General features: G+C 42.5%; 1 protein-coding gene across 1 annotated transcript; it reads left to right on the plus strand.

The window, feature by feature from the left end:
- The first annotated feature begins 7,905 nt into the window (after positions 1-7,905).
- LOC136437548 (cyclic nucleotide-gated channel alpha-3-like) lies at positions 7,906-23,323 on the plus strand. Its single transcript, XM_066432164.1, has 11 exons — positions 7,906-8,546; positions 9,619-9,693; positions 10,891-11,041; positions 12,375-12,484; positions 15,951-16,183; positions 16,856-17,249; positions 18,591-18,810; positions 19,853-20,071; positions 20,928-21,071; positions 21,798-21,974; positions 22,716-23,323. The coding sequence occupies exons 1-11, from the start codon at positions 8,176-8,178 to the stop codon at positions 22,977-22,979; spliced, it is 2,358 nt and encodes a 785-aa protein (XP_066288261.1). The 5' UTR covers positions 7,906-8,175; the 3' UTR covers positions 22,980-23,323.
- The last annotated feature ends 1,195 nt before the right edge of the window (positions 23,324-24,518 follow it).

A 24,518-nucleotide genomic window follows, 5' to 3' on the forward strand; every position in this document is an offset into this window, starting at 1 on the left:
GTAAAAAGTGGGTTTCATTTTCAACATATAAATGGTCACAGAATTAGCATGTTCTATTAAAATCCGCCAGCAGGCGACATGTATATCCTAGTAAAATAGATAAAACTAAACTAAACAAATCAGAATTGATGATACCACCTATGGAGAGAGACGCGTTCTTTCAGTCTAAATGCATAACTACATTCAATGCAGTGAAGCCCCGCTGTCTTTCCAAATTGTTCAATTTGGTTCTTGTCACACGCACTCTTCATATTCGTCTTAACAGAAATTGCCGTAATTGTTCGTCTCATATTCAACGCTCGTTCTCATTTAAGTGTACACATTTTGAAACTTCCGTTACCGTGTGAAGTAAGACGTTTCTGACATGAAGATTTGCCACATATAAGGTGGCAAACTGTCGTTTTTATGACAACTTAAAACTTTTCTGGCTTTTAAAAACGACAGTTTGGCACCTTATATGTGGCATATCTTAATGTCTTACTTCAAACGGTAACGGAAGTTACAAAATGTGTACATTTAAATAAGAACGAGTGTCAAGTGGTTTTGATACTGTTTCTTTCTGCACAACGTTTTTCATGTTCTTGCTTTATTGTATTGGATTGTATTTCTTATTTGCAGCAGTACAGTCAGACTGTGAATACGGCCGTCAGATTGCATTTGTTTTGTTTAATGTTGCGATACAAATAAGGTGCGATTTAAGATGTTATTTTGTTTCGCCTGAGAAGCATCTGTTGCTATAATCGGCTCTCATTAAAGATGGTGTTGTGAGAGTGCGTACTTTCCCACGAATTAGTGTGAACATGAAAGCATGGCTTTGTGTGAATACGTGATATCGTTGGCTCAGTGTGAATACGTAATACGATGGCGTACGTAGTGTAAATATATAACGCCGACGGCTTACTGAAAAAAAGGACTTCTAAGAAGATTTCCCCCTCGGTGCGTGGCTGTTTTCTCCCGTGACTAATCCGGCGGCATTACCGCTAAGCCTCCCTCTGCAGCCCGGCTCGTGCTAATGTGTTCTTTCGTCCACCTGAGTCCTTGGTAGCCTCCAAAACAGACTCCTTGGCGGGCATTTCAATGTTGACGCTTTCCTTTTCCTGATTGTCTGATCGCCATTTGTTCACCAATTTTGTTTATGCCCTACGAAATAGATTTTAAGTTTTTAATTACATATCTTTCCCTTAGTTACAAAGAAGAGGATCTTGATAGCATTTGAATATATATGCCGTTATCTAGCTAGCCTGGAGTGTGTCTCCGACTAATTAGCCCATCCTAGGGGACCAATCAGTGGACAGTATGCTGTTGTCTATATCAGTAGGGTCTATTCAGTGTAACACTGATTGTGATGGTGATACGAATCAGTGGACCTTGCGCAGCATTCACATGTTTTTGCTCAGTTCACAAGCACCAGAGATACCAAATGATGATGCAAATATGCTAAAAAGTGGTTTTACATGTTATTTATATGAAAGTTTCATTTTGGAGAATATTTTCAATTTTTGTACCAAAATGTTACATAATATGGAATAGTCTTCAATTTTTGTGTGCAGCATCCTAAATGTATGAAAAGATAGTCACTCATCTGCTTGTGTTCACCTTATCGCGTCTACCGTAAGCGGCAAATGGTGCCCGAAGTTGGCCATGCGAGTACAAGCGGGTCCGTATGGGGGTGCATGGATTTAGAAAAGGATCATCGTCGAAAAGACAGCTGACGAAATTTAGCCAAAAGTTGGGTGCATTCGTATCCCGAAAAATATCATATATCAGAAAATAATACTCGCTTCTTGAGTGGAATGCTCCTTTAAAAACACCAGCCTTTCGATGGAACGCGCTTTCGTTGCTACGTAGCACTTCCGCTCGAGTAGCTGTACATGTTGTGAATCCCACCGCTACAATCAACCGGTACGAACGAGAGCCTTCCGGCCTCATTACGGCGGGAAATAACCAGCCACTTAGGAACAGGATGTTTTATATGCTTATCATGGTGGACATGATGATCATGATGATCGATCTGCTGCGTTGTTTTGCGGTCACAGTAGCTGTGAAATCTATTCTACAAGCAGAGGAGGGAGGGCGGCGTTAGAAATCCCGGTCGCTCCTAGCCCCCCGATGGAAACCTCTGCTTGGAGAATAGTGAAAAACCCTAGCTGCATGCAATTAGACATAGTTGTACTACTATATCTTAGTCAGGTTGAGTATCATATCTATAAGCTCCCTTTGTTGTTATCTCTATACTTGCATTTATTTTCCATTTGCCAAGAAGGTTATGTTTTTTGCAGCAATGGTTTTTGATAGCGTAACGGTGTAACGTATGTGGTTTAGCAGCACAACGCAGAAAGCTATGAATGGGTTATTATTAAATTTGGTATGTGGGTAGGTCTTGTACTATCAAAGAAATTGATAGAGATTGGGCACCCTGCTGGCTTTTCGTCGTACTGCATGGGAACTTCCGATTTTTTAAGGTGCTAGAGAGAATTTGTGCTAAGGAAAAAACTGACATGATGATAATTTTGGGTTCTCTTCCAGTTTTCAAAATCTGTATTGGCGTTTTGTTGGTCTCTTACTGTATTTTCGGCTTCTTTACGTCTATCTTTAGCGGTGTGCGCTTTCTAACCCCCCCCCCCCAATACCGACGAAGAGTTTAAAAGATACACTTTCAATACTAGATGCTGCACGCGAATGTCAGAACCTACTTCTGCTTGGATATTACATATCGCCCCCTAACTGAGCCAGTCTGGCTTTTAAGTACACTACTTCAGATAATTGTTTATGTCTGAGCAAAAGGCTGAGAATTTCTTTGCCAATTTGACCTTCTGGACCAAAGTTTTGACTACATGGATATTTAAATAACCTTACACGCTTTTTACATTACTCTTTTACGCTTTGTGTTTGGACTAGATATTATTCAAAAATTTGCCCACAGTAACGTACGTTGCTATCTCCTCAGGTCGACCTCTGACATTTTATCAGTACTAATCATATATCATTAGCCTATAATCAGCGCCATGATTTGGCCAATGAAAGTGCAATCCAAGAAATTACGGCGTGTCTACCTAATGCAGTACCAGAAACTGGCACAATTGCAAGCTGTTTAGGGGCATGTTTGTTTTTCTGTCGGTTATGAATGTATCTTATACGTGTAGTACAAAAGCAACTAACCCGTGAACAATCCAGTGGGAGAGTTTGATTGTAAAAAGTACTTAAACTATGTTTTTAAAAAGTATACCTACGATTTACCGTTTTAATCTAATCGGAAGGACTACTGAATATTGTAAATGCATTTCAGTTCACGTGGTTTTTATTTCGCGGTAGGGAGAAAATGGAGTGTTCGCGGTGGTTTTAAGTTCGCGTTTAAAACAATAGTAGCGCTACAGTGATAGATGGGCAGAAAGTTTCGCGGTGGTTTTAAGTTCGCGCTGAAAGTTCACCGCGAAAATCGCGAACATAAAACCACCGCACTGACATTTCTGCATTTACAGTAGTTGGTTTCCTTTCTATGTCCAAGAAGTTTATCTGACTATAAGCTCCTTATTAGGTCTTGTGTTGCTAGCTAGGTTAGATTCAAAGGTACTCATGGTAAGGTTTGATCGATAAAGGCAATTTTCTGCATGGTGATTTCATCACACAGTACGTAAGTTCCCAGTGTCATTTCTTTACAATATTCAAAGATTGAAAATGCGACATCATGGCATTACATCAAACGTGTAGAATATAGATGCTGGTTTGTTAGCATGTATTTACTGTTACCACCCAAAATAAGAGGACAATGTTGTGTGCTGTTTTCGCCATTTCTAAATGCTGTGAATAGATAAAATGGTGATGCAAAAGTGCTTATAGATCCCTATAAATGTCACTAACAACAACCTTTGCCGATAAAATCCTACATTGAGCCCCTTTAAAGCAAGATAAAAGGATCACATTTTCCCATTTTTCATTCAGGTCGGCCATTTTGTCATATCCTTCCGGTCCAATTATCATATGTTACTAGCATCATTATGCACCTGATTGATAGCGAATCCCCCAAATTACAAGGTGCCTGATGTAATTAAGTGATGCACCACTCAGGCAATTTAAGGCCTGTGACAATTTCTGTCGAACATGAATTTCGAACCGCTCAGTGACCACAGGTAACCTGGCGAGGCCATGACGTTCTCAGAATGGCCCAACCGGGTACAATGTAACGTTATATTGCAAAAACAGGAATTTACTAAATATTTGGCATACTAACTACTTTGAGCGGGACTTATGAATAATAACAGTACAGGTATTGATCAAATATCTATCAAATATTGACATGAGTAGAGGCTATTAACAAAAAGGGACCCCCGTGGAAGCTGCAAAATGGTACCGGCCGAACATGTTCGAATGTTCGAACGGCCCCCCGGGGTGTGGTATGGCGCGAAAACGGCGGGGAATTTACACATCAGCTTAAATCCCCGTAGTATGTCAGCTTTAAATGCTATTTCCCCGGTCAAAATCACATGATTCCTAGAAAAAGCAATTAATCTGTTAGTATTATACCATGCTGAAAAATATTATCCAAGGCTATTTGACCTTAGAATTATCATATTTTAGCAAGAGCAATTTTTGAGGGAAAATCAGAAAAAAAATCACTGTTTTTAATGTTTTGGCCCCAAATAAAACACGATTTTGTCAAATTAGACAAAATAGCCTTGGACAGATTGATTTCAATACTTATTATCTCCTATGTCGTAAAAAATCAAGGTTAAAGTCCCTGCCCCCGCCGGGGAATTCACAGATCAATGAACAGCAGTATTTATTTACCAAAATCTTTGTTTTTATCCCAAAAATATATGAGATTGAAAATTATCTTGTTTTGGTATTCTAAATATTTGTTATTTCCATCATCTGGCCAATTTTTTTTGAAAATAGATAGATACATCAAAAGTTACGTGCAAATAACTGCTAACCTAGCCAACCCCCGGGTGTCACAGGCCTTAATTGGGCTGAGCAATCGTGATCGTGACGCTGGGAAGCTAAAAACAAACAATATCTAATTATATCGCAGTCGACTGATGGAGATGAATTCTTCCGGAAGAAGAGACATCAGCAAGGTTAAACGGTCGGGCGGGAAGGTCATGCATCCGGGGCACTGATGACGTATATGATGCTGTGGGGATTGCCAGCCATTTGCTAAAACCAAATATTTGTATAAAAAGCATAGATGATATGAGTAAATTGATATCGAAGAGAGTATGCTTTTACAAACGAACAAATGGAACTTAACATTTGCAACAGGTGGATATAACATGTTGGTATGTTATATTTGGAAATAAATTTTCATTCCAGAGTAAGCGTTAATGATGAAGCAACCGTACTGAGTGGGTAGGGATGGGGGTAGTCTTGAAGAGAGCACATTTTTTCGGGCTGCCAACAGATTTTGTTGGCAGCCCGAGGGCGTATATTTCCTCCCAAACTTTTAGTCAAAGGGTACAATGTCAGAATGGCTCATATGCCAACTTCTGGCGGAACTCATCCGAGTTTCCCATTTTGGTTGAAAGTACATATTATTAATTCTTTAGCTGTCATGTAACATAAGTCTCTATGAATATCTTTTGATCTCTGAATAAGGCTCCGACGTGTGTTTTTTTTAAATTTGAAATGGCCAGTGTTTTTCACTGTGACCTGCACAATCTTATATAATTGAAATCTTTGTTATATAAGGGGAGACATGTATAATTACGTTATCTGTAGCCAGCTACAACGAGGCTGGCAAAATCGACCTCGTAGAAAGAAGCATAGATGACTGTATTCGTATTCCAAAATATTCTTTATTGCAAAACGTGCCGCAACACATTTGGGATAGGGCTGTATTTCAAAACATGCCGTGGCACGAAATGGAACAGCACGCTTTTAAATGCACCAACCTACTTCACTTTAATGTTCGTGGGTCTTGTGATATCGTGTTTCAGAGGTTATTAGTAACTCGCACGTACGTACGCAGGGATTGGCGTCTTCCTGGTATTCTGTATCCAGTACTTAGTACCCCTGTCAATGTGTTGTTCGGACGGAAACTAGAAAAGCCGATCGCATTAATGTTCATCTCCACAAGGGGAATAGGATTCCCTTCATCTCTAACTTGAACTCAGTGGTACCAATTACCGTGCGGTACCAATCATCTTGCGGTACCTATTATCGCGCAGACGAGTCTGGAGACTATCCTAGTGTTTACTTTGCCCCCCAAAGACCTGGAGGTCAAGGGACTAGGTAGGTAGGTAGGTACCTATTATTGACCATTTTGAATCATGATCATGTCCACAGGTCAAGGTTTATTATGCAACAGCCAATTCTCATGAGCAAAAAAGAATAACATACGTATAATCATTCGTCATGACACTTTCTATCCAAAGCAATGAAATAGCTAGGTTTGCATTCAAAGACAAAAAAATGGCGCTTTGAAATAAATCGGACGATATGATTGGTAGCGCAACGTTAGATGTTTGGATGGAAATCGGTTGCTTGCACTTTGCAGTAAACATAAAGATCTCAAGTTCGATATGGAGATTATCAATTTGTGCCGCTAGAATTAGACAAGGATCAAAGGAGACTATCTTTATTTACGGCTCTAAAGGACACTTTCGTAAAGTCTCAGCTGCCGCCCCGTGTTACACAATCTCTCACTGTCTGGTACCCTCTTTCACAAGAGTTTTTGTCGGTTCATCAGGAGACTGATCTAGAAAATGAGAAATACCAATATCGGAGTTTCAGAATTCTCTGTCACTATGGAAACCAGTCATTGCAGCCTCCAACACTATTGTAAAACAAACATTTCCCAGTCTGACAATGATAGGGTTTCCGTTAGTAAATATGAAATAATCAACAGGGATGTCCCCATAAGGAAGTTCATGGTTCCAACTGCGCATAAGCAGCCATATGAATTGTGGGTAATATGTTAATAAGTTCATCATCATCATCATGTCGGGCGGGTTGAAGGTCCCAAACTTGTAAACAGTTCTTGTCTAGACCAGGCTTAAATAATAACCATGCATATTTTGTTTATGTGTCAAGGGCCCTCACCTTTGACATACTACCCACAATGCATGTTGCTTCGCATACGCAGTTGGGACCATGAACCGTCTTATTCTCCTGACTTGGAGGAGTTGACCCTTCAAGCCTTTCACGAGAAGAGCTGCTAGAAGCCTAATACATTTGGTGATGCTCTGAATATCATAGGCCATCAAACACTGTCATGATAGACTATGCGGCCTGGCTATGACCCGCTTTTAATCCCATAAGAACTAGATTAATAGAGATGCTTTCGCAGTGGTTCGACAGAGTTCAGTGGAGACGTTTAGAGCGTGACTCGAGGTTGAAGTTTGCGTGTGAAAGAACTGGGACAGCGCTGTAGTATTTGATGAATTTATACGTGCGTGACCCAGTCCATGTTTTTGTAACGGCGTATTATAATCTACATGCTGTGGTGCATTCTTCCGTTCTTTATACACATCATCTATGTGGTGCGGTTTTCGCGACAGCTCAGGGGCTGACCAAAAGGTTATATATGGCTGCAAGATTGTTAGGATGTAGCGAAATGCAAAATAAGCGAAAACTCGCGATCGCCACATCAACACAGTAGAAACGTTTACAGTGGAATCAGCTTGTAAGCATTGCACTATACTCTAACGCTAACGCTGTATATATGTATATATAGCAAAGAGTGTACTTATATGTACACTGTATTCTAAACATCAACTATGTACGCACTTACAGTCTTACAGTCCCAGGTACACAGTGTTCTAGATACGAACGTCGTAATTGCACTGTACGTGTATTCTAGCGCAAACCCTGCACTAACAATGCATTTCAAATACGAGCTCTTTGGTTACATGATTGTACTCGTAACATGCATATGAATTCTTTTGCAACCACAGATACACAAGATGATTCCGAACTTTGACTGATGAAACCATCCTGACGGACCATATCCCAAGAGAACAGTAGAGAATGGCATGCATGAGTTCAAGACTCTCGCGGGATGCAAATTTATGATAATGAGCAGACTTTGAAGTGGAGAGAAGACAATTCTATACAGTACGACGCTGGTGTGTGAGTTTTCATTATGATGTTTTTCCGCATCAATAAGCATTCTGTGGATTGCAGCAAGTCACATCTGTGGCTGTAAAAGACTAGAAAAGACATACAAACAAAGAAAGCATGTCGAAATGGTGGACGTTAAACCGGAAAGTCGGCGCCGCGAAGGAGAGCGGACCGAAGACATCGGATGGCAGCTCGCCGGGGTGCTCCACCAAGAGATCTGGCTGGGGCAAACCGCTCATGGAACTGTCGGCCAACGCTCTGACCGCCACCGCCGTGACGATCTCTCCCGGCGCGGGCCCGAGTCAGACCCGGGCGGCGGGGAATGACCCAGAGTCCGGCAGGGTGCAGCAGCACCACGGTGGGGCGCAGCAGCTCTCTCCGGCCGCTGGCACCCCCAGGAGGACCCTGAAGCCTCAGGCGGCCGTCATGGAGGACGAGCTGGAAGTTTTGGACGATGGAGACCGGCCTCTGTCCCGGAGTACTCATCGGTGAGTCACATACATCTGTCCATGAGCACACATCGGTAAGTCACGATCTCTGCCCCATATCATGCGATACATCGGTAAGTCACATATCTCTGTCACAGAGAACACATCAGTAAGTCACACATCTCTGTCTCAAAGGACACATCGGTAAGTCATGATCTCTGTACATGTCACGGAGCATAGAAGAATCACCGGTAAGTCACATATCTCTTTTACACAGCGCATATCAGTAAGTCACACATGTCCGTCACAGAGAACACATCAGTAAGTCACACATCTCTGTCCCAAAGGAAACATCGGTAAGACATGATCTTTGTCCCATGGGACACATCGGTAAGTCACATGTCTCTGTCAAAGAGCACACATCGGTAAGTGACGCATCTCTGAATCGGAGGACGCATCGGTAAGTCACACATCTCTGTCCCAGATCACACATCGATAAGTCACACATCTTTGTCCCGGAGAACACATTAGTAAGTCATCTCTATCTAAGGGCATCGGAAAGTCACTGTCCCAGATCGCACATCGGTAAGCCACAGATCACATGGGAAATAGTAGCTTTCACCATATCTCCACAATATGCTTTAGTTGTTGGGTCAAACACATGTGTTTGTATTACCTTTTGAATCAGCTCAAGTACAGGTCAATTGTTCTCACATTAAAGGTTACCCCACTTCCTACCAGATAATGAAGTTCTATGTACACAACCAAGTTTTTTTTATTCAAGACCGACGTTTTGGTGACCATCTGTCCCTTTCCTCAGGACAATTCTGACTGGTTCTATTACGCACTGCAGCACAGGTGTCGCTGCTAACAGATGCGGTCCCAAACGTTAAGTATTTACACATATACACAGTCATTTTATCATGCATAACTTGTAGATACTTTACGTTTGGGACACCCTTCTGCAGCGCGTAATAGAACCAGTCTCAACTGCCCTGAGGAAGGTGACAGACGGTCACCGAAACGTCGGTCTCTAATAAAACATTTGGTTGTGTACAAGGAACGAATTCATTTTAGAACCCACTTCCTACCGCTTCCTGATGTTTCCCACGTTTTTTGTGCCCGTAAGAAGGTCCCTGTCCCGAGCCATCTCCACCATGGACGACACCAGCTCAGAGATTATTAGGGTGGCGGGAGAGGACGGCAGGTATGTATACGATAACAAGGGTCTCGTCTTATTCGTTGTACGATCGTCGTGCGATCGTCGTACGATCGTCACACACTCGTCGTACGATCGTCGTACAATCGTCATACAATCGTCGTACGATCGTCGTACAATCGTCGTACAATCGTCGTACGATCGTCGTACAATCGCCGTACAATCGTAGCACGATCGTCATACAATCGTCGTACGATCATCGTACAATCGTCGTACGATCGTCGCACGATCGCCGTACGGTCGTCGTACGGTCGCAAACTGAGGGTATTCTTGGGTTAGTCGTACATGTATGGTACAACATTCAACTGTCTTATAAGTAAATGTGAAAGGCTGTCTTAGATCCTTGTCGGTAGTTCAAGGACTCTGACTTGGCAATCGTACAACGACATTGTAGGGTCTTGTGGCGTAACGACAGGGTGTTCGGCCTAGAACCCAGCGGCTCCGGGTTCGAATCCCGTGACGCCACCGATGTTGTGTGCTTGGGAAAGGCACTTTACACGACTTTCCTCACTCCACCCAGGTGTAGAAATGGGTATATTGTTCTCTGTACGTGGCACTGTTGAAATAAGTCATAAATACTGAGTGCAGTGCCACGTCGTCCTTTTCTGTCCAAAAACGACGTAAACAAATACGACGAACGCAACCGCGCCGTTATTTCATTTTCATCTGTCTAACTAACTTAACTTACCAACCAGGTAACTAACGATTTTGTTTTGTCACATGTCTAGAGATCTCATTCGGAAACGTAAACAGTTACCTTCCACCCAAATGTACTTTACCGAGAGCTCGGATACTGTAGTCTCATGGGAAATCTGAAGGTTTTCGTTTAATTTCTTCCTGGGCCATTCTCCTGGAACGGCCCAGTTCCAATCCCGTCTAATCTCCTAGACGACTTTCAATTTGTCATTCCTCCTGCCCTTGGCAGAGAAACAGGGCGAACGAGAGGATTTGATATTTCCTGAATGGTCTAGAGTTCGGGCATATATATGTAGAAACTCCAAACATTGCAGTCTGCCCAGTTTTGCGCTGAGCATAGGCTTGGCATTTGATTCGCCAGCCCCTGCTAACATGCTATAAAAAGAGAAGACTGCCCTTAGAATTGTGAAATGGTATCATGTCCAGCACTAATAATTGCATTGTGGAAACGCTTGAACTTGAACCAAAATATCAACCGACATTTTCCAGGTCGGACGGCGCGACCTCCAGACGGGGCTCGAGGATGGGTTCCCGCCAGGGAGCGCTGTCCAGAATTGTCCGGACCCTGCAGCTCATCAGAACATGGGCGACCCGCAGACGGGAGGAGGATGACGGCCCACGGCCCGACTCCTTCCTGCAGGTTAGTAAGACATCCTAACCGTAATCCTTGGTCCTAATTGACCTCTTTCCAGTTACGGTGGCCATTTTGAATTTCCCGGGGTCAGCTGGGGGTCATGCACCAAAGTGAGGCTCAGGGTGTGCCGGCCCTGGTGTACTTGCCTGTCGGCTTCGTCATTCTTGCTGCGTTATAATTAGCGCTGGTCAACCGCCAGCCAATCAGATACTCCCCTTCCTGGTGTTGAAGGGAAAGTTACCAACCAATCACAATGCCTCTTAACCGTAGACAGTGAACTGATTGGTTAGCCAAAACTAACCCAGCTGGAAGGACGGATCGCAGGCCATTACGCCAGGGTCATTACAAAAGAGAGAATATATTGTAACAAATAGAAACGTTTAACATATCAGTGCGCCATTTATGTACATAGCCTTGTAGTAATAGCTCTCAAAATAGAATAGAATAGACTAGTTTAGTATCCATTGTATTGTTTTTCTTGTTTTTCTTGTTATCATTGCCATACATTGTGCCATGTACAATTGTCGAGCAATAAAGTTCATTCATAAAGTTCATTCATTGCTTGATATACACCAGCGGGGGTGGAATGCAAAGATCTAAGATGCCACATGTGGCGTCGTGTGGCGTAACGGCTAGAACATTCGGCCGTCAAACAAAGGGACCCGACTTCGAACCCGACATGCGCCCGGACATTGTGCCCTTCGGAAAGACACTTAACACAAATTTCCTCACTTCACTCAGGTGTAAATGAGCACCTAGCTTCGGTTAGGGACGTCCCTCGGATAGGACGTTAACTGGAGGTCCCATGTTTGGAGAGAGCCACACCCCGCGCACGTTAAAGAACCCATCACACCTTTCGAAAAAGAGTAGGGGCGTGCCCCGGTGTGCGATGGTCCAAACCTTACAGTCTGGTCTGGGTTGACATCTTGAAAAGGTCATAGCCACCTGTTTTGTCAATATCCTTCCACACATGTGGTAAATATAAATAAAAAAATAAAATAAGATGGCTATCGGTCATTCCAACCTCACAATGAGAATTGCCCTGTCTGAATAACGATTGCAGAGGCAAAAAGCAGGTATTTTGATAAGGAGTTAGAGGGAAATCAAATATCTACAAATTATTATTGGGATGACTTCGCGTATTGTCGGATGTAAAATTACGTCATATCCACGTGATTTCACTCTCTTGTCAGAATGATCTTGTTACAACAGTAATACATTTACTTGTTTTTGTTTTTGAGCAACTTCTAAGTACGGCATACGTCTTAGGTGTCGTCTGGATCTTTCTCCCGAGGTTCCCCTTGACCTTTTAAATCCCATGTTTTGTTTATCTCTTCAGAGATTCCACATGGGTCAGGTGATCCAGGAGGATGAGGGGGGTAACAGTCGGGAGGGGGACAACGTGTCCCGGGCGGGGGCCGAGCCACAGGGCAACAAGGTGGCAAACAGGTACGTGTCTTCCAGATTATCCTTTGCCTTGGTCACAATTGTAAGGAGGTCCGTAGAAAATTTAGTCAATCTAGGCCCCGGCCGCGCTCTGAAGTCGGGGACACCAGCTGTCATTCCAACAATTTAGTTTTCCCTCAAGCTTCACTGTCAAGATCCCATTCTCTTTTATTTTCATTTTTCATTTTTTCGTCAAAAAATGCCATTCAAATGGTGCCCCAGAGTGTGAGCAAAAGTGCAAAAAATAGCCCGGCGATTGAGGTGGATTCGGTAAATTGGCCAAATAATGTGAAGTTCAACAATAAATCAGATAAAACAGCCGGCTGGAAAAAGCCCAAATTGGCCACATTGGCTAAACTGCTTACAAATGGCAAACCATTTTTGGTAAATTGCTGATTTTTCCAGCCCCAAAAGCGGTTGAATCAAGAGTTGAAGACCATGCCGTAGGCCCAGATTTTGTTCTCTTCTCGGTTCATGCTCAGTCAGTTTGCTCTGTTTGCCCAGAGAAATCATAGACTGAGATGGTTTCCAATGACTTCGAAAAACGTCTATTTTGAAGGTCCCGCTAATCTAAATAAATTTGAAACATAACAGACATACCCGCAAGTGGTACGGCCATTGGGAAATGCTGCTTGTTTGAGCTAAGCCGATAATATATCAGATGCTTACTGGGTCCAATTCAGAGCAAGTTATGCACATATTGAGGATGACATTGAGAAATGATTATGTTCGCGACAGGAACGCTGATATTGCTTTCTTCATGACCGTACAGATTCGGCAGAGGAACATTATTAAGGCAGGTAATACAGAAATCAGACATTCATGTACGAGTGCAACTCCGGAGATTCGTAATTTTATCAAAGATCTTTCAACGTTAGCTCGCTCGCGTAGGGGCCCTGCTCTTTAGCCCCGGTAGACACGGTTCTGGCGACGTTACTGGCAGTTTCGCATTTAAAATTAATGAGCTATCTTTATTTGGCACAATTTGGCGGTTAATTCGTTCTGAACCTAAAGCAACGATGTGAGACGTACCCTGATTGGCTGATAGCTTCCCAGCGTCCTTTGCGCTTTGCTCTAGATGAGGTATAGCAAACTTTCTGATTGGCTGAAGCTGTTTTGGTGGAGACGGCGCCAGAACCGTGTCTACCTGGGCTAAAGAGCAGGGCCCCTACGCGAGTGAGCTAACGAATCGAGTGATAGGGGCTCTGCTTTCAGGAGGGTTTAGATTGTATAACCCAAAATGTGCAAATGATATCATATTATGTCATTGTTCATGTAGCTTTGTAACAAATTTCCCAGTACTAACTAGCGAGCGATGGGGCTTCTGCTCTCAAACCTAGTACATTACCGAACAGACTTGTGTATAGTAGGTCATTCCGCATGTGTTAGCGCTGTACTACTAACTTTGATCTAATTCAAAACTACGGTATTGACGGCAACGACAACAACAATAAGTCACCTCACACGTTCTGTGTGTATGTGTGCATTGTGGTCTAATGTCATCAAAGCAGAGGTTGGTGGGGGAGATTGTGACCTTCTTATCAAATGCCACGGTTTTTTTTTGGGCTGGCCCCACCGTCTGAAATCGGGGCCTATGATAAGAAGGTCACAACCTTCTCCACCAATCTCTGCTTGGAGAGTATCTACACTGTGCCGTGACGTCCCTTGGTGTCAGACTCTAGACCTTATTTCATTTTATTTCATTCTATGTTATGTTATGTTATGTTATCATATTTCATTTTATTTTATTTCATTCTATTGTATTCTATTCTATTCTATTCTATTCTACTCTACTCTACTCTACTCTACTCTACTCTACTCTACTCTACTCTACTCTACTCTACTCTACTCTACTCTATTCTATTTTATTAAATTGCAACAGGCAATACTAGACATCCCAGGCAGTAATAGCTGATATCGGGCATCTAACAACATAGCAAGTACAATAACAATGTTGTAATATTAAGCATGTTTACAAACATAAATTCCTAGCCTACACAATAATAATGATAAGAATAATAAAATGTCAAAGAGGTTCGAGAGGTCAGAGGTCTTGACTTACAGTAACAGATCTAGAGGAGTTAAGATTTGAAGTAGTTTGGCATGGTAAATTGACTGGGTGGTTTAACTGTAAGGACCATTGACATGCTTAGTAGAGGAAGTGTATGTTTCGACTGCCTTAAAAAGATTTTTTTGGGAGTAAATGGAGAACGCAACCAATGCTTCTTGTTCTTCCCGCAACTGTGACTTTCGAGACTATGTTTTGCTATTACTGCTGGTCCAGTAGCCGTCACGACGTCTGATATGAAGGCTATCGTTTGCTAATAGCTCGAACCGAATGACCTTTCCAAGCGGGAAGGAATCCTATAATCCGGCTGACGTCATAGGCGTTGTCATGGCAACTGTTCCCTTTGCCTCCTGTGATCCTCTTTTCAGGTCAACCAGCCAGACGGTCTCAGTGGGGAAAAAGTAGTATCATTAAGAGCTTAATGAAATGGAAGGCATGCATACATCAGGGTATAGCTGTATCACATTACATAAGGCATAAAAAATATTTTGCGTTTTCGGTTTCTTGACCGAATCTAACACAAACATGCAGATCTTATAGCCTTTTTGCAGGTCGACCGCTGGCAAGGGACTTACAATTTCCGATCTGAGAGATGAAAATTGAAACAGACAGCACAAACAAAGAGATCAAATCTTTGAAAAGCTGATGTAAGAATGTGTAGTAAACGCTGTACCGATGTCTCGATGACTATAATATAATATAATGTTAAAATAACTGTGTTCTCATGCATTTCAGTTTTACGTTGTCAAACTGTGTTTACTTTGGCCTAAATCTAAAAAAAGGGAGAAAGAAAGAAAAGTGAATCATTACCTACCGACCCTAATTTTTCAAGACCAGAAACGGAAACAACATTTTCCTAAACTCTCGATAACGTTGCAGCCACATCGTCGTAGGTCGCCGTACGATTTTGGTGTTGCAGAAGTTTCAAGCAGGCTGTATCAAAACCAACCACCGACAAGGGTCTGAGACAGCCTTTTCTATAAAAAGACAGATGATTTTGTACTTCATATGCACGACTATCCCAACAATGTCCTCAGATTGCAATCGTACGACGATCGTGCGACGGTTGTTACTGGGCCCAAAATAAAGCCGTCAGCCTGATTTGATAGAATCTTTGGAAATAAAACATAGTGAAAAATATGTCTAAGAAGGGTACTGGGTAATATTATGGTACTGGAAAAACAAAACAAAACAAACCCTTCATTACCATCAACGGGCCGGTCACACCCGAATGACTATAACGCCATAGGAAGGTACAATCAAATATAAACATCCAGGTAGTTTGACCCAACTTGAGAAGCTTAACTTAACTTCACAGATCTAGACACACTAAAGATGTAACATGTTGCCGATCCCGAATGAAAGACATGTCGGAATTAAATGTTTTGTCTACTCGTCAAGGGCACGTAAAAAGAACGGACAGAGGTGGATTGACTACGTCATCGATCCCGCGGATAACTTCTACTACCGCTGGCTGCTGGTGATCACGGCGGCCGTGCTGTACAACTGGACCATCCTCATCACCAGGGCGGTCTTCTACCAGCTCCAGGCGGACTACTGGAGACTCTGGATGACACTGGACTACATCTGCGACGCCATCTACATCCTAGACATGGCGGTCAGGTTTAGAACAGGTATGAGACTCAGCACTATGTGGGGTCGTTTGGCATAACGGCAGGGTTTTCGGCCAAGAACCCAGCGGTCTCGGGTTCGAATCCCCTAGCGCCACCGATGTTCTGCCCTTGGGAAAATGCATTTCCTCACTCCACTCGAGTATAAAAACGGGTATACCATGTGTCGGTGACGACATCAGCAATAGTTGCCTGTGTTCCTGGCGTGTATTGCACGGTTGCAATTCTAATGAAATCCATTCTAATAAAAGCAAATCAAAAATCATGTATTTCCTTTTAGGGAAATAACAGTAGATCCTTATTTAGAGTTTTTCTCCTCAATTCTGCTCAAAACATTTTCGACCGAATTTTTGACCGAATTTTCGACCGCATCCGTTTATCTTTATCAAGAATTTGATCCACTTTCCCTGACTCGCACTGATCCCTGGGATGTGTGACGTCAGGGCTGGGTCAAAGGTCCTCGGAAGTCGATACCTGACACCGCCTTGTAGATCGTGTTTATCACGTTATCAATTTGCGCCACATATTTCCTCTCATCTTATCTATACCATAGGCGAACTTAATCTATTTGACCGTTGGGGCGCCACAGAAGATCTGACCACAACTTTTCTCCACTTTTCTCGGTTTTCCCTGTTTGCAATGTTTCATATTTCATGCCATCCTTCTGTCCTCTAGGATACCTTGAACAGGGCCTGTTGGTCAAGGATGTGAAGAAGCTGTGTAAACACTACATCTCCACGTTCAACTTCAAGTTGGACTGTTTCTCCATCCTGCCTCTGGACATCCTGTACATCGCCCTCGGAACGGTCCACCAACCCGAGCTGCGCTTCCCACGCCTCCTGCGCGTGCGCAGAGCGCTGGAGTGCTTCGAGCGGACGGAAACGCGGACGAACTTTCCCAACCTGTTCCGCATCATCAACCTGGTCCTCTACATCTTCATCATCATCCACTGGAACGCCTGCTTCTACTTTGCCATCTCGAGCGCGCTGGGGTTCGGTGTTGACGGGTGGGTGTACCCGAACACGTCGTACCCCATCAACAATACACTCAGCAGGAAATACATCTACAGGTGAGTGAAGTGGTCAAAGAGTCTCTTTAGAGATATCTGAGTCTTTTGCAGGTAAATAAGATATTCTTTTAGGTGCATTCAATATCACCAGTTTCGGATACTGTATCTAAGAGACTATCATTTGATGTTGACACCTTACAAACTGGTGTTGGTAATGGACAGACATTAGCTTTCGTGTACATTGAACATGTACTTGACTGTCCATTTTCTTAAATTTTGCTCTATTGTGTTTTCTGATGATTCACCTATTGCTTTGTATTTTGCCGTCGATTTTGTCTCATCTAACTTGACTGAATCAAGCTTCTAACAGCCCTTCCACTGGTTCTGGCTTGATGGCTACCATCTTTATGTCAGGAGAATAAGGAACATCCTATTGATTTATGCATAATTATGTGCTAACGTGGACTGTCAGACTGAAAGGTGTCTGTTACCACGTAGTTTTTTTGTTTGTCGTTTGTGTACAATTTTTACACTAATCTTCCCGGAGTCCGCCTACATTAAATACAATTCTATGAAATACAGGAACAATACAATTAAATCAAATATAGGAAGAATAATACAATTGTAAGACAGTAAAATCAAATATGATGAACTAAAAAGTCAGCGGAGAGGTCAGAGGTCAACATAAAATAACGGAATCATTGTTTTGATATTGTATATAAGGAAGCCCAGAAGTAATAGCAAATGACAGGGATGCAATTTTTAAACTTAATTGAATGAACTGAGCATAAATATAAACAAAGGTTATCATAATGATAAAAATAATTTAATAACTTCGATAAACTAATCATATACAAAAATTACCACCAGGTTTCTATAGCGAAAGACAATCATGAGCTCCTATATTAGTACTTCTTATTTTCAAATCAGTCTCTTGACTTAGCCCTAGAGGTACACGGTCACAAACTCGCGGACTTTCGACTCACATGTTGCTTCACCTATTTTTCTACATGTTCTTTTGTGTCCTGATGCTTTCCCTGATATTGTGAATGCATTTAAGTTCGCGTGGTTTTTATTTCGTGGTAGGGAGAAAATGGAGTGTTCGCGGTGGTTTTAAGTTCGCGGGCCGTCGCGTCCGAAACGACAAAGAGTTGAACAAGCTGCTGGGCGGGGTGACCATCGCACAGGGCGGCATTCTGCCCAACATCCACGCCGTGCTTCTGCCCAAGAAGACCAGCAAAAATACAATCATAGCCCATAGGTGGGCAAAACGTTTCGCGGTGGTTTTAAGTTCGCGCTGAAATTTCACCGCGAAAACCACGAACATGAAACCACCGCGAAAATTTCTGCATTTACAGTTTTCTACATATATATGCTTTTCCCATTGTTTCAACCCCGCAGCCTGTACTGGTCCACCCTGACGTTAACAACCATCGGTGAGACGCCGACGCCGGAGCAGGATATTGAGTTCGTGTTCGTGGTGTTCGACTTCCTGGTCGGAGTGCTGATCTTCGCCACCATCGTCGGTAACGTGGGCACGATGATCACCAACATGAACGCCGTCAGAGCGGAGTTCCAGGCCAAGGTGGACGGCATCAAGCAATACATGGAGTTCCGTCAGGTACGGTTTGTGTCTAAGGACAAGCTAAAGGAAACAGGAAAGGTCCTTCAGTACTAAGGACAGGAAATGTCACTCAGCAGTAAGTACAGGGCGGGTTCTTCGGCAATAAAGGCATGGCCGTCATTCACCACTAAGGACAGGGAAGGGCCTTTTAAGTACTAAGGATAAGATATATGATATGAACTTTATTTTCTTTCCACCAGAAATTGGCTCTTGCAATGTACACATAAAATATAATAAATAATCACAACTGACCAACATAAACATCACAGTAAGTAAATAAACGAACGTATATCATGAAACACAAATTCAACCTAGTACAAAATACTGAATAACAAATGAGAAAGGTCCTTCTATAAGGACAGGGAAGTTCCTTCGGCACTAAGGACAGGGAACTACCTTCAGTACTAAGGACAGAGAATGTCCGTCAGCACTAAGGACAGGGAAGGTCCTTCAGCACTAAGGATAGGGAAGGTTCTTCAGCAATAAGGACAGGGAAGGCCCTTGAGCACTAAAGATAGGGAATGTCTTCAGCACTTAGGACAGGGGGTGTTCTTCAGCACTAAGGACAGGGAAGGTTCATCAGCACTAGGACAGGAAATCTTCTTCAATACTAAGGGCGGGAAAGGTCCTTCAGCAATAAGGATAGGGCAGGTACTTCAGCACTAAGGACAGGGAAGGTCCATCAGTACTAAGGCCATGGAAGATCGTTCAGCACTAAGGACATGGAAGTTCATTCAGCCCTAAGGACAGGGAAGGTTCTTCAGTACTAAGGACAGGAAAGGTCATTCAGCACTATTGACATGAAAGGTCGTTCAGCACTAAAGGTAGTTAAGGTCCCTGTGCATCAATGTAATAGACATAACATTTGTGAGACTTCTGTTCCGCATTGCATGTAGATATCTTCACTTCATACGTAGATGAATACCAGGTAACTGCAAACTTGTCTGATGATTTTAACCGTCAATCATTTTAAAGAAACACCCAAGGAGCCCTTCTACTGAATTGTTTGTCATGGGTCTTTCTGCCATCTGTCCACCAGGTCTCCAAGGAACTGCAAAACAGGGTGATCAAGTGGTTCGACTACCTGTGGACCAATCAGAAGTCCCTTGATGAGGAGGAGGTCCTGAGGTCCCTGCCCGACAAGCTGAAGGCAGAGATCGCCATCCACGTGCATCTGGACACGCTGAAGAGAGTCTCCATCTTCTCAGACTGCGAACCGGGACTGCTGGTGGAGATCGTGTTGAAACTCAAACCACAGGTAAATCAAAATTGCAGATGAACCCAAATTACAGAAGAATAAGAATAAGAACTTTATTGCGCGACAATTGTAGCCGTTACAATGTATGGCAACTTAGGTACATGAGAATTGAGCTATTGCTAAGTGTTGACAGATACAGAGAACTAATCTAATCTATGACTAATAGTAAAATAGTCTATAGAATAATGTACATGCTAACGCTCTAGAATACAATACGTTGGTAACAGTATGCTGTGTCAGGAATGTATGATATTGTCTCGTTTTTGGACGCAAGCTAAAACTACAGTTAAACTAAAACTGCAGAGCATTTCAAACTACAGATATATCCAAATCACAAGTGCACGCTGTTATACAGGAGCCAGAAAGACATTACTGTATGAAGAAACAAGTGACACGAGTTACAAATCTCTCGCTGTCAAGGGCTGATTGGGCCCCTCGCCTAGAGAGCGTGTGGTCGTTCACCTGTAAGTCAAGAGACTGATCTAAAAATGAGAAGGGCTATCAGGAGCCCAAGATTCCCCATCACTGTGGAAGTCAGTCATCACAGCCTTTAACGTCACAATTGTCCTTCTCATAATAATTGGTCCGTCTCAGCACATATGCATAAATCAAAAGGATTAGGATGACTGGATGTTGCCAATACGACTGACGTTGAGGTGCTGACTGTCCAGCATTCCAGGGGCCTGACCAGTGAAGTGACTTAGTCATTGCATGCTTTCGATAATGATGACGGCCAATGAACTTCTCAACATTTTACTGGTTTCCAAGATCTTCTGTGAAATGTAATCAAATTCATCCCTGAAACACTGTGATGTAGTCAAGAAGCTATAACTGTTTCTCATTGTTCTGTTTATAGGTCTTCTCACCAGGGGATTACATCTGCAGAAAGGGGGACATTGGGAAGGAGATGTACATCGTGAAACAGGGTAAGCTGGCCGTGGTTGCAGACGACGGAGTCACAACGTTTGTCACTCTCAGTGACGGGAGCTACTTCGGAGAGGTGCGTGGGATATGATTAATATTTTGAATACTAAAGATGACACGTCACTATTTATTCATACACTAAATTCACCTAATGAGAGCATAAATAAGGTATTGACGGTGCAATTGAGACGATTTTCTGGCAGTCGGTCGCCCAAATATCGAGATAATAGTACATTTCCGACATGGCTAATTGATGTAATAATTAATAACTCGACGATTTACAGATTACGTATTGATATAATTTGTTGGTAGTTTTAAGTATATTCAGATAGATAAAGATGGCATTGCAACCTTGTTCTAATTTTCGGTATAGTTGAAAGAAATCAATTAAGCCTACTGCAATTAATAATAGTTCTCTTATAGTTAAACGACGACCTAAAATTCATCAATAGTTAGTGCACGATAACCACACGTGTCGTACAAAATTCAGTTGTCTTGTTACAGAAAAAAAGTCTGTCTTTGATCCTAATCGGCTTTTCGCTTTGTCAGCTTAAAATATCCACGACATTAAAATCGTACGCTGACCTACGACCGACCTACGACGAATTTGACCGCGCCGTAACTTTATGAATAGGCATGGGCCTAAACGACTGGCCCTCCAGTGGTGGATCCCAAGATGTTTAAATTTCAATGCAGCAATTTATGTATATTTTACTGATTTCACTCTAACCTACAATAAGATGATTGTGGTATACGGCCTGAATGAAATTTGCTGTTTGATTAATTGTTGATATATTCTCAGGTCAGCATCCTAAACATAACCGGCAGTAAAACCGGAAACAGACGGACAGCAAACGTGCGCTCCATCGGCTACTCAGACCTCTTCTGCCTGTCTAAAGACGACTTACTAGATGCCTTAAAGGAATATCCAGACGCCAAGAACATCCTTGAAGACCGTGGCAGGAAAATCCTCATGAAGGTAAGAAAAATTGTCTTTCTCAATGTTTCTCTAAGTTGAGAAAGGGAGCTGGTCCGTATCAATTAGTATAGTAAACCTACTGATATGCAGAATACAATTCTATTCTAAGATTATCATTGGCTGATGCTGAAAGAAGGTAGAGAGTTTTTTTTTCTTATTGACGGCGTGCACCACCACCACCGGCCACACTTGGGTAAGGCCTCTGACCATAAGTCCTAGACACTATGCCCCACGCGGGGTTTTGTCTAGTATCACGACAAGACAAGACAAGACAAGACAAGAGAACATGATTGACAGCATGTAGCTGTAGCCATTAGCAACCAAATCATGCAAATATGAAATAAATTGTTCGTTACCTTCGGTAGGGGACCTTTAAAAAGACGAGGGCAAAGGACTACATTCCCTTCATTAAGAAAACGAGTCAAATTTCTTCAAAAACACACACAAAAAAGAAACTCACAGAATTATCGAACCAGCCATCGGGTCTTCCTTATGTTAACATAACCCGGATGAACACGTCACTTTCCGGAAGTGTGACGTAGGCACTGGGTCATAGGTGGATAGAAGTCTGTATCGGCCCCCGTCTCTGACATGTCACATTACCTTACGAATGGCGTCACGCCTTTTATCCTTATTTAGATCCCCAAACCTTATGATCATGCCTCGGTTCAATGGAATTGTCCTAAAAGGCAGCAGTGACTACATAAACTTGTGACACGCCGTGTTTTGTTGTTGTTGTAGGACGGCCTATTGGATGAATCAGTTCCGAACGCCGGGAAGCTGGCCACGCCCAGAGACGCTGAAGACAAGATAGAGAAAATGGAGCAAAGTCTAGACACGTTGCAGACGAGATTTGCCCGTCTTCTCTCAGAATACGCCTCTACACAACTGAAGCTGAAGAAGAGACTGACCAAGCTAGAGCAGAGTCTGTCCGATAAAGGCGGGAAACCAATCGCGGCACAGGGCGGGCACGACTACAGCAGTGACGACGAGCTGACGTGCTAGGGACAGTGAAGATGGAAGTCTTCAGAAACGTCTTTAGATCGTCCGCTGTAGCGACGATGATGATGATGAGTTAACGTCTTAATGAGTTTTGCAATTGCTACTGAAGTGACAACAAGCTCACTAAAAAAAAAAGAATGCCCGCCTTGAGAATCTCCATGAAAACAGCAGTGGCGATGAACTTATTACGTAACATTTCAAGCGACAACAGCAGGGTGACCATAAGAACGTCGTCTACATGTTTGACGTGACTACAGAAGTGACATTCGACCATCCTGTCATGCATTTTGTATCTCAAGCAACGACCCTGGCGTACCGGCCTTCGACCCGTCCTCCTCGCTGTGTTAGCGCTGCTCAGCCAGCAGCCAATCAGATATTAATTCCTACTCCTGATATTATAAACTTGCTAGCCAATCACGTCGTCGGTTACGGTCAAGGGACAACGCGATTGGCTGGCAAGTTTATAATATCAGGAGTAGAAAGATCTGATTGGCTGGTGGCTGGTCAGTCTCCCTCTAACAACAGAGGGGCTGGGTATCTGATTTAACGCTGCGAAAAGGACGTATGGCAGACCGTTGCACCAGGGTCATTGCTTGAGATGCACAAGTCTTAGAACGTCCCGCACAATCATCAGCGTCTCTTACAGGACGATATAACAGGGTTTTCCAAAGAAGTAAAAGTTTCATTTTACACGCCGTAGAGTAAAGAAAATGTAAGACAGAAGAAGGTCAGTGTTTATGACATCGTTTGTCAATGAGTGTCATCAGGAAATAGAAGATTAAGGAGTAAATTTCAAAGGGATTAACATAATACAATTGCAATTCTACAGTATATTTCTCCGGTGTATTTCTATACAAATTGCAGTCTATCATATTCTAGAGCAGCTCCAATTTTTAACAGATTCCAGGGCTATATAGATGATTACAGATTTCGCTGTTGGTCTTAAGAAAACGAATATTTATATAAGATATTGATATTTGTACATTTTATGAAAATGTTAGTAGTATAATGCACTCAAATGGAAGCGGTCAATTTGATAACCAGTGTTTTAAAGAAGTTGTTGTATCATACACGATGCAATATTGTAATGCAGGATTTCATCTCTGATGTATTTTGTACACGTTCATATTGAACGTTATCTATCTGTTTCAACAAATCTCTCACATTTTATTAAGAACCTTGCTACTTATATTTCAATGTTTTACGGATTTCTTGGCTATTTCACAATCTAGCTTAGGTCCATTTGAAGAGTCTAAAAAAACTTGAGGTGGTGTAACGTAAGGAGGATGCCAAAGCTTAAGAATTTGTATATTGGAAATTTGCATATATTGGAACAGCGACGTTTTTTTTACTCTTGAATATGTGAAAAAGTCTCAGTCACCATTCGAATTCTTTGTGATAAAATTAGGTTGTAGAAATGTATATTAGATGTATAGGGGCCGATTGATTTGCTGGAAACACATACAAAAAAATATTAAGCACGGACTAAATATTCCTGTAGCATACTCACACAAATAGATACATTCACTTGTGCAGTCTTCT

This window comes from Branchiostoma lanceolatum, chromosome 6 (genome assembly GCF_035083965.1).
Source record: "Branchiostoma lanceolatum isolate klBraLanc5 chromosome 6, klBraLanc5.hap2, whole genome shotgun sequence".
NCBI classification, from domain to species: domain Eukaryota; kingdom Metazoa; phylum Chordata; class Leptocardii; order Amphioxiformes; family Branchiostomatidae; genus Branchiostoma; species Branchiostoma lanceolatum.

Coding starts and splice junctions, on each gene's coding strand:
- LOC136437548 (XM_066432164.1), top strand. CDS start 8,176: ATGTCGAAATGGTGGACGTTAAACCGGAAAGTCGGCGCCGCGAAGGAG. Junction 17,250..18,590: donor AGCAGGAAATACATCTACAG/GTGAGTGAAGTG, acceptor TCAACCCCGCAG/CCTGTACTGGTCCACCCTGA. Junction 21,072..21,797: donor ACGGGAGCTACTTCGGAGAG/GTGCGTGGGATA, acceptor ATATATTCTCAG/GTCAGCATCCTAAACATAAC.